Raw genomic sequence first — 13,605 nt, forward strand, 5'->3', positions numbered from 1 at the left:
TCGTCCAAACGATGACGCGCTTCGTCCAAACGATGACGCGCTTCGTCCAAACGATTACGTCTGATTTTGGACCAATCAGACTCTTGTCCAATAGTTTTGTTGTTCCAATCAGGTGTGGCTCTGCCCAGTAGACGCCTCCTCCATCTACCTGCCTCTGGCTTGAACGCTGGGATTTTATCTCATCTGCATTACAAAGCCGAACATCTGAGAAATCGTCCACAGCTGGTCCCTTTACTGTCCGATGTTTCTGCCTGGAAACCCATTGTGGATGTGCCAGCTCCGTTACCCAGACCAAATGTTCTCCAAATTAGACCACAACAAAGTTTCTTCAACCTTTTGTTGTACGTAAATGGAAGCAGGAACAGCTCTACTCTCTCTCAGCATAATTAACGACTCCATGCCAACAGCTGATCGATGCCGAAGGGCGATAAAACGTCAGCATCCCGCTCTCGCTGAACATCTTCATCTCTGACAAGCAGAACTTCCCACAGACAGGATGTCTCCAACACATGAGCTTGTTAAAGTTAAGGGTGGCACATATGAGGTGTATGTGTTGTATATACAGCCTGGGTGTATATACACTCCTATGGGAGTACGCACATGTAGAGAGACACACAAACGAGACGCAACGAGGAAAATACATCTTGTTAGACAGAGATATCCTTCACTCAGACAACCAAACTGAACGATGACAACAGATGGCTGGATTCATCACTTGGATTCMCACTTCTGATTGGTAAATTAAAAGGATTAAAAAGAGACAGAAAGGAAGAGAGGAAGAGGCTGGCAGCTTTTAGAGCCCCGTCTTGTTTTCAGACTCCAAGTCGCTGCAGCCGAGTGCGAACGCTCCGAGTTTCAGGGCGGCTAACGCGACGTGTTTGCACAAACGACGTGTGCGTCTCCTCCACTCGTCTCTGCTGCTCGGGAACACCGCCGCAGCCAAAACCAATTGTGTTTTCAGGGCGATTTTCTCCAATTTTCTGTCATACACCCAAAGCTGAAATGGATTTCTATTTTCAGGCAAGGCAGGAATAAAAACAGCCGTCACTCATTCTATCAAAGTCTAACAAAAACACGCGCTCACAGCCGTGCTAATTCTGGCCGTGTCTTACATGTAGGAGCCAGACAATGGAGCAAATGAGCAAGAAGATGTGCAACTTCACGGAGCGAATGGTATCGATCCGGCTTTGCAACGGGCGCATGTACCTGATTTGTTTGTAAAATGCAACACGAGTATTAAAGGTTCTTTTCTTTGTATTTATTGCTGCAACCTTTTATTTTTCAATCTGGCTCTTTCTCTCTCTCTCTCTTCTGGTCTTTGTTCTAATTTATCCTTCCTTGACCTTCCTCTTTCATTGACCTTCTGAGCTGTTTTCCTCTCTTTGACCTTTCCGTTTAGCTAATGGCCTTTTCCTTCTTGTTCTTCGTGGTTTTTATTGGTCTCCACTTTTAATTACGAGTTTATTTCACTGACTTTCTTAAATGATTGTCACAAAGTCCGTCCTGTGTTTCTGCTTTTATCTCCGACAGCCCAAATCTAATCTCTTGATTTATCTTGGTGTCCTTTCCCTCTAGTCATCGTCCTTGGAAATCTTTTTCATTCAAAGTCTGGTTTTTGTCCTTGTTAAGCACAAAAATGTGTTGAAAATATGAGATTTTATTGTATTTCTACTGAAGTAATAATCCCAGGCTCGGTTCGTCCGTCTGACACTAAAAGTCAGGATATGTTCAGTTGGATTAGTTTGATCAAAGAAAATAGTTTAAACCCACATTACTTTTTTAAATGCTGAACGTATTTTCCGGTTCTGGTTCTGCTGGAGGTTTCTTCTCGTTTAAAGGAAGTCTTTCCTCTCATCATGCTCTGGATGAGGGATTCCTGCTGAGCCACAGATTGTCTTGGAAATCGTTTTTGAATAATAAACTAGATCAACAGGATTGGAAAGTTGTGGTTGGATTGCAGAGTTCAGTCTGTTTCCAATCAGATATCAGTTATTTATTGGCCTCTCTCAGCAGAGCTTCCCCAGGATGAGGGTTTTGTTTATTTTTAAATGTTGTTTTATTCACCAGTAACAGTGCAGACGGATTAATTTAAGTTTATAATTGAACTGGAGGCACCAATTGTGCATTTTTGTAACTTTTCACATTTTTAACACAAAAGCTTAGCAGGTTTTCTGAAGTGCTTGTTGTTCAAACTGAGATTTCTAAGGTGAAGCCATTTTATTTTAATCCCATTTTTAATTGTGCGGTATGTTGTTGACTAACGCACCGTTTTCTTTTATTTCCTTCCTCTCTTTATCTTCATTTTCCCTCCCAGACTCTGTTTTCTCTTTGGTTTGATTCATGACAGCAGCGACTACAAAGCAGCTCTTCTTCTGTTTCTACTTTCCTCTCCCGTCATGCAACCTTTTCTCACCCCGTTTCTCCGCTGCGCCTCTTACTTGCATTTGTCAAAGGCTATCTCCTTCGCTGAACATACTTTCTCCAGACAGTCATGAGGAGAAGAGAATAAAATCTCCCGGTTGGGGAGGAATGGCGAGGCGACGCGGAGACAAACGGATCGGAGTCGGAGGATCTGGGCTGTGCAGATGGTGCGTGAGCGCCTCCGTTGTGTGTGAGCACATATGTGTGGAAGGATGCGAGCTCCAGCCCGCCGTTGGCTGCGTCTAATTGAAAGCTCATTGGTGTAATTGAAGCCTCTCAGCTCTTCAGCTCCTCGTGTTAAAGACTGGGACCAGATGTCATTCAGCTGTCTCACATCTCCTGCCAATCACTAATGCTCTTCCTCACCAGCGCAGATGGAGCACCGACGCTTTTCTCTCCACGCTCGTTCCAAATCCTCACAGAGCCGATTTTGTCAGCGAGATTTTAAGGAATACGAGACGGAGAGACGGGAAAACTGGGAGGCGGAGCAGCTTTGTGGCAGGAAACTGGAGGTTCGAATCAAACCTCTGATTCAAAACGACCAAGAGGAGGTCAGACCTCAGCGAGACGAGGAGAAATTCAGCCTAACGTCACAGAACGTCAACTTTCCAGAGACAGAAACTCATTTAATACAAGTACGCTCACAGTGGCAGGTTTTTATATACGGTAGGAGAAAAACTGTAAGAAAGGAAGGAACAGAAAATACAATAATAAGAAGAAGAGGAAAGAGTTAAGTTTGGGGAAAAGATGGGAATCTATGAAGAACAAGAAATGAAAAGGAAGAGAGGAAGGACTGAGGAGAGGAAAGAAGGAAGGAAAGTCTGGATACATAAATATTTCTCCATAATTTTCTTGAAAAATCAAATCCATATTCTCCCACTTATCCCGACTGCGAAGGAATCCTGGAAAGACGGCAGAAAATCTGCATAAAGAGGCTTTGAAGCTAAAGAGCAAAGAGGAGATGAAGAGCGCGAGTCTTAAGCAACTTAAAGCTTAAAAAACTTGATTTCTCAATCGTTCTGATCTCATCTTTCTGGAAGCTTGAGGATTATTACAATGTGCACTTTTCCATCCTCAGCTGTTTCCACTTTCTCTCTGCAAAACACTTTGTTGCTTTGAATTGCCAATCATTTCCTCCTCAACAGCAGCGAACGCCTTCCTCTCTGCTTTGAACCTGCAGAAAGTGTCTCTGGTCCTCCAGTAGATGGCGCCAGCCCGCAGCGCTGCACTCGCGCCACCTTTAACCATTCTTCTGCGCTCCCTTTCTTTTCTCCTTTCTTGTGATTCATCTATCCCTGACAAAGCCTCGCCGCTGCCGCTACACGCCCTGGGCACAACTCTTTGCCTGGCCTCATTAAAAGATCAAGACAAATCTTAGCAACGGTTAATAAATCTTCAGGGCAACGAGCTCTCTTTACTCCGCCACGCGAGTTCATCTGTTATGCTCTTTGGTCCTCTTTTAGAAGTCTGTGGAAATAAATATATTACAACAAAGAGAGCAGAGCTGTGGTAGATTGTGAGCGTGTTGACGGACGACTCACCGGCCATCTGCTGGATCCCGCTGAAGGCTCCCAGGTTGCCGGAGGAGGCGGCCTGCTGCAGCAGCTGCAGGGGAGACAGACGCAGAGTGAGCCGGGCGGACGGAGCAGGGAAACGCCGAGGAGCGGCTAAGCTTCCCGGCTCAGCGCTCGACGAGCAAATGAGCTGCTAATATAGTCTGATCTCTCCTCAAAGCGAGCGCCGTTTGCATTCCTGCACGGTTCTCCAGACAACTTGTGCTTGAAAGCGCTAATCTGGCTGACTAATTAGATTCCAAAACAAATCAGGAATACTGACGGCGTCAGAAACTCAGCCTTCGAAGAGTCAAATTAACAGCAAATTAACATCTTGTTTCTATTGTGGGAATTTCTTTTCAACAACGGCGGAAAGAGAGAGAGAGAGAGAGAGAGAGAGAGAGAGAGAGAGAGAGAGAGAGAAAGAGAGAGAGAGAGAGAGAGGATTGAAAGAGCAGAAAAATCTCTCAAATAAATCAATATCCAGTAAAGGAGCGCCTGTACTCCCCCCAGCTAATCCACAGACTGGCTGTGGTTAATTTAAAAACTGGAGCAGGATTGAAACGAGCCTCAGTAAAATGGGGGGAAAAGAAGAGAAAGATGAAGAGAAGGAGCTGCAGGAGAAGAAGAAATGTCCCAATCAGATGAAACTCCAGGGACTCAAACCGTTTGAGATCCGTTTTTCCTGAATTGATTTGAGAAAAATCCCAAAAAAGGCTTAAAAAGTCTTCGCTCTTTTTTTTTTAGATTAACTCTTTCAGAGCAAACAGACAAAAAGCAGCTTTTAAATGAGGATTTCAACAAACCTCTAAATGAGTTTGCAGTGGCCTAGTCAAAGTCTGGCTTGAATCTGACAAAGATCCAACTGTGAAAGTCCCAAAAAGTGACGATTTAGACAAACTGCTTCTTCCTTTTCCTCAGATGTTCATTTGATCATCAGACATTTCAGTGAGAAAAAGGAAAAGATAAAAACTGTTTTAAATGCTGCAGGTGACGAAACGTCCGACTTCAATCGTTGGTTCGTTTTTGTCTTTCTAATGAATCTGCTCCACTAAAGGGATTCAAAACTTTGAATCTAAGATCAGAAAACATGTTTTCAGCTCACATTTGACTGTTTTTAAGCGTAAAATCCTCCCTCAACATTCCCCCCGCGCTTCAGAACGACCTGCAACAAGCTGTCAGCGGAGAAAAGCCGAACTGAAGATCTGCTTCCTCATTCTCTCATTGGTTGGATTCGATCAGGTTAAGCATTTGGGGATTTTTCTTTCTAAAATTTTTGGTTTAGATATTTTTATGCAGAAATCTGTTAAATTCCAATAATGAGTCCGTCTGAAGTGTCCAGGTCCTTCAAGCAGCAACATGGAGCAGATTTTACACTCAGCTCAGTTTTTTAGACAAAGTCATCCGTGTTTCAACATCAGGAGGTTTAATAAGAGTTTAAATCTAAACAACAAATACTGAGATGTGAGCAGTAGACCTGCTTCAACCTTAAATCACATTATTATTATTATTATTAGACGTCAGCCAAAGTTTGCATAGGAACAGGAACATCTAGAGCAGTGGTTCTTAACCTTTTTTGAGGTACCGAACCCCCCAGTTGCATATGCTCATTCACTGAACACTTCTTATTCCAACCCCCCCGACACACTAAATACTTTGCGGTATTCTGATTTAGTAATGTAATTATATTAGCTGTGTTACCACCCCACACCACTAGAGGCAGTAGCAACCCCGAAAAGATGCGACTAAGGAGCAGATTTAGACTATAGAATGTGGTAAAAACTGAGTTTTACTGAAGTAATTAAAGATAAAAGCTCAAATCCATGCTGAGAGTGGAGCTGCTTCAATCAGGGCTCCTCCACAGCTCTGATTGGCTCAGCAATGTAACATGATCCTCTGATTGGCTCAGCAATGTAACGTGATCCTCTGATTGGCTNCTCTGATTGGCTCAGCAATGTAACGTGATCCTCTGATTGGCTAAGCAATGTAACGTGATCCTCTGATTGGCGAAGCAACGTAACGTGATCCTCTGATTGGCTAAGCAACGTAACGTGATCCTCTGCAGCAAGTGATAGCAAAGCGGGGCGTCATCACGACTTTACACAAGTGTCTTTACCTCCAGCAGAGGCTCCGCCGAACCCCTGGGGTTCGACCGAATCCAGATTAAGAACCACTGGACTAGATATCATCCTGTCCCAAAGATGAAGGAGGTTTGGTGGAAAACGTTTAAATCGACCCAGAAGCAAAAGTTAAAGATGTTCTGAAGAATCTGCTGCGGTGAGACGAGTCGAGGCCTGAAGAGCCGCGCAGAGACGGAGACGCCACCAGACCAAGGAAGCTAACTTAGCTTAGAAGCTAACTTAGCTTAGACATAGTTAGCATCTAATGATCTCTAACGATGGTCTGAGTTTGGAGAAAGACGGTTTATAAACCACTTCTGAACTCCAGGAACTAAAACAGTTCGAATCATTTCTATAAAATACTAACAAAATATATTCTGGTGTTTAGCAACTAAATATATAGTTTATAAATCTGACTGAGCTAAAGCAGGAAATATTTTAGTCTGATTTAATGCCAGAAGATGTCATGCTGTGCGGAGTGAGTAAATATTTGGTTTAAATAGTTTTAGTCTAGAATTAAAGCCACATTAATCAAAGCTAAATGTTTTGGTTGTTACATCACTTCTACATTCATTAATCTGGTTATGGATTCATTTTTCCTGCTTCTCCTTTAGACTCGCCTCTGCAGGGCTAACTGATTAGCATTAGCTTTAGCTCGGATTCAAAGAGGAAGAGTGATGAAGGTGAGGGTCAGCTGGAGGAGGAAAGCAGAGGACAAAAGGAGGCAGGGAGTATTTTGGGAGTCTTTCTGGTCGGGGCACTGACTGTGGCTGCGCTGGCCACGTGGCTGCAGGGTGAGACGGAGGAGGAGGAGGTGATGATGGAGGCGGGCGACGCGGCGGCGGCGGCTCTTACAGCCAGGTACTGCGGGGTGAGGCCGCCCAGGCCCGTCAGGCTCCCCCAGGTGGTTGCGCTGTTGAGCTGCTGCATCTGCTGCGCCAGCTGCTGCTGCAGACGCCGCTGCTCCTTGTCCTTCTGCGTGTCGGCGAACTTCACCACGATGGGAGACGAGCAGCCCTGAGGAGGAGAGAGGCAGGAAGACTGTTACTGCTGCAACACCATTACATAGAAAGAACAACTCAAAGGTGAGGTCAGGTCTGCGGCCTACACAAAACATATTCAGTACATTTTTTGCACGTCGTTCTTAGATGATGATATTTTCCATTCGGCTTTTGGGCCGCTGTCACTTTAAATCAAGCTGCTGCTGGCCACGCCCCCAAGTTAACGTTTACGCACTAAAATGGCTGCAAACAGATTCACAATTATACAGCCGTACATCTTTGAAAAGCAACAGTGGAGCCTCCTGCACAGCCAACAGGCACAGCAAGTGGTTTCAGGATGGTAAGTCACCAGCAAAACTCTTGTCTTTTCCAGCAGCCATTGTACAGCAGGAAAACCTGCTGACCAAATCAACTCCACTCTGGTTGCTAGGTAACGGGGCTGGGTTATGTCCGGGTTGCTAGGCAACGGGCAGTGCCTGCTGATCGGTGATGTTACATTCTGGCGGTTTTTGAAACGGCTCATTTTTCATAAAACAGAAACTCTGAAAAAAACCGTCTGGGAGTTATTTTTGTTTTAGAAAACCCAAACAGAAAAGCACAAAATGTGGTTTTTCCACAATGTGTCCCCTTTAATAAAGGCTGAGACGAGCAGGAGCGTGTTAGCGACACAGGACACGCACGCAGTCGCTCAGGAAACTCTCCTCCAAAGCCAGCGGGGCTTTCTTCTTCTTTCCCCCACAAGGGCTCAGTTATCTCTGAGTCCAAAACGGTTTCACCAGACACTGATTTCCCGACTTCTCCAACTATTTCATCATCTTTTATAAAGTGAGACTTGATGTGTGTGTGTGTGTGTGTGTGTGAGAGAGAGAGTGATTGGGATAACCATCAGGAGAGGGCGACAGGGCAAGAGGGAGATTCAGAAACGTGGACAATCAGCAGTAATTGTCTGGATTTCTGCTGCTGCCGGGTTGCAGAGACAAAGCCGGGCTCACAAAGGGGCCGACGCGTCGGACATGACACGGAAACGCGCCGCGTTCTCTGATGAAAGTTACAGTAAAGCTCAGAGTGATAATCTGTTGCAACACACCATTCCTCGCGCAGTGCAATCAAAGCCTAACTAGGGGCAAATCCGTCGGAAAACAAAGGCAATCTGCCACCGGAGGATGGAAACCTTTTGATTGAAACATTTAGTTTGAGGCGGGGATCCGCGCTCGGCGAAGGAGGGAAGGGATTCGACTACTTTGCAGATGGCAGCGCAGAACGCCGAGTGTGTGGGACCGAGGGAGGGCAGCCGCAAATACTCACAACAACCAGAGCTGTCAGTCTGAGATTTCATCAAAGCTTCCAGAAATTTCTTTATTCTGCCAAAACGTTCTTGACCTCTCAGTTTCTGAAAAGTTATTTGGATTTTTCCCTCAATTCTCATCTCCCATCAGAGCGCCGCCTGGGATTTCTCCCATTGAGCTCGATTTCTCCAGTTGCATTTCAGTCGAGCCAATCAGCAAACAGATTTTCTGTGCCGTTTTCCTGACGCAGAGGAAATAAACGAAGCAGGAAGCCATTTCAGTGCTGGTAAAAAGTTTGGCTCAGCTAATGACTCATGGAGATCCCATGGGATTTACAAATAAAAAATAAAAAATGAGAAAATGGAATCAAGAGAATATGGTTACAATATCTGATTAATAAAGTCATATTAGTAAAATATTCTTTCAGACATAACTCACAATTTTTCCAACATTTTTTTGGTTCCTAGAACCAAATCTAAGTATATTTAATATATACTTTAAATATTCTAAAAGTGTAGATTAAATAAAAACTGAATGATGGAGTAGTGAATAAATTATTTACAACACAAAGGTTTGAATTATAAACTGGTGATAAACTTAAAAACATCCTCTGAATGAATCACTTCATTTTAAAATTAAAATATTTAAACAGAAAGGTTCTCCGCTCTAAATTTAAACGACTTCCTGGAAGTTGTTGCTGTTTTGTCCTAATTAATGAGGTGGAAGCTGAAGATCGCTCGTCTTCCCAGACGAAGAGTCGCTCATGAAACTCACCAGGAAGAAGAAGGAGAAGAAGAAGAAGAAGAAGAAGAAGAAGAAGAAGAAGAAGAAGAAGAAGAAGAAGAAGAAGAAGAAGAAAAAGAAGAAGAAGGAGAAAAAGAAGGAGAAAAAGAAGAAGAAGAAGAAAAGCAGCATAATTACAAAGCAGCGCTGGCTATCAACACCTTCCAACATCAAAACTGCAGGCTGCCGTCGCTCAGAGCCAAAAAAATGGCACCTTTCTTCCCGCGGCGACATTGGAGCCGATAATTAACATTGCAGGATGCTGGAGAGAAACCTGGCAACATTTAGCTGCTGCAATCGGAGTCAGTTTGATTTAAAGTTACGGTTTGATTTTTAACGCAGAGAAAGAATCAAGGCTCCGGTAAGAACTGCATCATTTGATTTAAATGTAGGCAAGTTCAATATTTGTGTGAACATTAATCCTAATTTTACTGTTTTCACACAAACTGTGAATTAAAAAATCTGACTTCTCAGTTTTAATCTTCAATAATCCAGAAGGATTATTTTTGTAATGTTGACTATTCCTGAAATATTATCACTATTATTATGATTTTATTGTCAAAATATGATTTATTTTTGCAGTTTAATGACTTTATTCTTGAATGCCGTCATTAGTGTAGCACGTAGGCTATGCTAGTGATAGCCTACATGCTATATTTCAGCTAGCTTTAGCTTTCTAGCCAATTTTAGCCCATAAACTGCTGTGACCTCACAGTTTAGCTTTATTAACTCTCTTTGCTGCAATGACTGAATGTTTTCAATCCCCTTCAACAGTTTTGCAAACTTTTCTGTAGTTGATTTCAAATTATTCTGCAATTTTCACTAAAAACATTCAGCTTACAGCATTCAAGCTGCATTTGGACAGGAATTGCGTTTTTTTCTATTTATTTTTTGTTTCTATTAATCTCTTTTCTTCAAATTTCCCATTTAAGTTCAAAGAAGCATGAATTATTGTTATGTTTAACCTGGAAACGGCTGCAGGTTGCTTCATATTTTTGCTTTTTGAAAAACCGGACCAGCTGCTGGTTTAATGGAGGCGGCCGTGAAAATAGTAGGATTAAACTTTCACTAGCAGGAAAACATCAAATTAAGATTTGAATACTTCCTGTCTGGGTTTAAACACTGAATAAAGGAACCATATTGTTTCTGAACGATAAACCACAGAAAGTCCCATCAGCCATCATCTTCAGTGAAGTTCAGATGAAGATTTGGACTAAAATTCCCTCAAATTTCATTCTTTGTTTGCAAATTTTTTCAAATAGTTTCATAATCTGGATAAAAAGAAGAATTATTAGCTCTCAGTTGTGACGCTGTTCGCACTTAGCTGCAGTTTGCAACAGCCTTCACATCCCTCTCTCACCCTGAAATGTTTCTAGAAGCTCATCCAGTCGGCAGATGTGGAAACTTTCAGTGTATTAATAATCTCAGAAGTTAAGTGTTGGATTCTTTTAAAAGTCCCTGAAACACAGAAAGCTGACAGGCTTCATGCGTGATGGGCTAATAGCACGGCGCGGCGGTGACTGGCAGCCGGGGCGCGGTGGGCGAACGGTGCGACAGCCTGTCGTTTCAAGTCCCACTGAAATGAGCACCTGGGTGATTGTGGCATCCAGATTTAGATTCATGTTACTCCTGCATGGATCCGGTGATGTACACCCTCTGCAAGGTCACAAACTTTAAATCACTTTGCTTTTAGCCTGGAGCTAAGCGCTTCACTCTTTAAGGATATCTAGAGATCTTCAGGCTTTCAGAAAAACATCCAAAGGCTGAAGGACTTCCTCAGGATCTCATTGTTTGCAGATGATATTGTTCTTTTTGTTCTGAGCCAGAATCTGATTACCAGTGAGTCTCTAACTATGTTTCCACCTAAACGTTGTGCAAATTTTGAGAGAATTAGATTCATTTCTATCTTCTGGTTCTGAAAAACATCAAATGTTGACGCTACGAATGGCTGCAGTGAACAGGAAGTAGAGGTAGCAAACTGGAACGAGTCTCAGAGGTTTCAGGAATGTGTTGCTGTAAAGATGTAATTGTTCTGTCATGTAAGCTAGTATTTGTGATGCTACATGTGGTCTGGAGACGCAGAGAAAGAAACGCAATGCTAACACATGCTAACAGTGGAAACAACTGGTCAGGTATGAGGTGAAAGGTCGCTACGTCAAAACTTAAACTCTTTTTCTGGAAAAGTGCTTTTTTTTGGCTAACTTGAGGAAGTTATTTAAAATTCAGTATTCGGAGACTTGATCATGACTTATGGCAGAAAAAAATCATTAAATGGACAAAATGGTTTTAGATGTAAAAACAAAAAAGTTGCATTTCAGCTGTGGATCCATTTATCTGGACTCTTCTGAAAAGATGAGCTTTAAAAAGTGTAATTTATTCTGAAAGTCACTATAATCCCATCAGCAGGTGGATCGTTAAAACGTTTCTTATAGAGGTGAAAGAGGTTAAATGGAGGTGATGAAGTCACCATGAGCTGCACAAGACTCCACTGCGGAAGGAAAAACAGGAATATACATTATTTAGATAAATGCTGATGTGATTCTTTAGACCTTTTCTGTCCTGCAGAAGATGAAACATTTAAACGCCACGTGGATCTGGAGGTAATTATCCCGTCTTTTTTGGGTCTGGATCTGTTTACAGTGAAGTTTAATCTCCTGTCCGATTCGCGAGAGATTAAATCCGTCTCATTTCTTTACCACTCAAACAGCCTCTAAATGTCAAACCGTCTCAGCTGCTGTCTGACGTTTCCATGAACTCACCGATCCCAACATGCAAACACGGCGACTGGATTTTACAGATTAACACCAAACAGCTGCCAAGTGAAGGAAAATAATTCATGGTTTCAAATATTTCTGGACAGAAGCATCATCAGCTGATATGCAGTGCCGATTTGTGCCGATTCCCTGAACCACCAAGAGCGGAAATAAGTAAGATTATCAGTGTTTTTACGCTGCAAAGTCACAAAACTTTCCCAAATACTTTTAGTCTCGATCAGTGGTCCCCAACCTTTTTATTACAGCGGACCGGTCAAGACTTAGACATTTTTTGCTGCGGCCCGGAGGAGGTGGGGGGAGATGAACCGTCAGATAAGGCTTCTGCATGTTGGTGTTTCCGCTAAAGCCTGAATATGTAAAATTTTGTTGTCTTGGCCCTTTTATTGCAGCCTGTGGGGTTTTCCCTGTCTGGGAACGAGAATAAAACCTGTTGAATGTGACAGGAAGCCAATCAGAAAGCGCGGTGCCGTAAGAACAGAGGGGAATCCCAAACAGCTGACATATCGGGCAACTGAGGGTCCGGTGGATATCGGAGATGATATGTGGAAATGTTTATTATTAAATCTAAAGGTCATTATTATATATTATTGTGTTTATTCAGTTAAAAATGTTAACTAAGAAAAAACAGTCACAGAGATTTGGAGAATCGGCCGACAATCTTAAATCTTTCCGTCTAAACCAGACTTAAGACTCACAAGCTCTACTCATCTCCTCTCGACCGCAGCCCAAACCCTCTCTGACTCTGGTCGCTATGGTAACGTTTACATATCCCTTCAAAATAAGATACAGATGTGCCACAAAAACGAACATTTTACTTTCGTGAAAACTTTAACTCACGATAATGACTAACGGAGCCCTGAGCTTGTTTTTCTGCAACCAGACGGTCCGATCTGAGAGTGATGAGAGACAATAACACCTTAAGTGTTGCTTATATCCACAACCTGCTTGGTCTCTACGTGGAGAAGCAGCTTGAAGCTTCATTGCCTCATTAGCAGCCGGTCGCCGCATGTTACGCAGAGCGGCTTGTAATGTGGGACTCACCTACCGGTCCGGGATAAATMCATYCTSCTGTCTCTTCTCTGGGCCTTTTCCCCTTTGCAAAGAAACTTTCCAAAGACAYCTGATCTGTTTCTTACTCATTTTGCTGTTTGTGGGCTCAGTGTTGGCGCACAAGTACCCAAGAGAATCCGGTTAAAGGATTTTCAAAATAAAATCCTCCAGACTCAAATAATACATAAAACGGAAATATTTAATTATTTCTTGCGCTGACCGGTACCGGTCCGTGGACCGGGGGTTGGGAACCACTGGTCTAGATTAAAGTGCAAATATCTTATCACACAAGTAACTTCTCAGTTTCACTGGGACATTATTTCACTAATAACACGGTAAACCGTCCTAACAGAACTAGAACTTTATTAATTAATATTAAGAAATTAAAACAATCTCATACTTATTGAAAAGTTACTTGTTAGTTTTTTACTAATTTATTTAACTGTAGAAACAAAATGCTTGGTAAGAAGTTTCTGCGGTGAGTTCATGTACTTTAGCTCATTTTACACTGAAGACTTGCAACATGTTAATTCTCCATTTTGCAGGCTCTGTTGAGATAACAGCCTGAGTTTATAAATGTTCAGGTGTGTTTTCGAAGCCGTGTGAAAGGTTAGCAT

General features: G+C 42.7%; 1 protein-coding gene across 23 annotated transcripts in view; it reads right to left on the bottom strand.

Moving 5' to 3' along the window:
- celf2 (cugbp, Elav-like family member 2) overlaps nucleotides 1-13,605 on the bottom strand; it is a 291,608-nt gene that overhangs the window by 16,877 nt on the left and 261,126 nt on the right. For 13 of the 23 annotated variants that reach the window (XM_017302946.1, XM_008401614.2, XM_017302947.1 and 10 more), the window contains 2 exons: nucleotides 6,950-7,111; nucleotides 3,963-4,026 (listed from right to left, as the gene is read on the bottom strand). In XM_017302946.1, coding sequence (XP_017158435.1) covers nucleotides 3,963-4,026; nucleotides 6,950-7,111 — 226 coding nt within the window. Of the gene's footprint in view, nucleotides 1-3,962; nucleotides 4,027-6,859; nucleotides 7,112-13,605 lie in introns of all 23 variants that reach the window. The other 10 variants (XM_017302941.1, XM_017302948.1, XM_008401608.2 and 7 more) reach the window with 1 other exon arrangement.

This window comes from Poecilia reticulata, unplaced genomic scaffold (genome assembly GCF_000633615.1).
Source record: "Poecilia reticulata strain Guanapo unplaced genomic scaffold, Guppy_female_1.0+MT scaffold_125, whole genome shotgun sequence".
Lineage (NCBI taxonomy): Eukaryota > Metazoa > Chordata > Actinopteri > Cyprinodontiformes > Poeciliidae > Poecilia > Poecilia reticulata.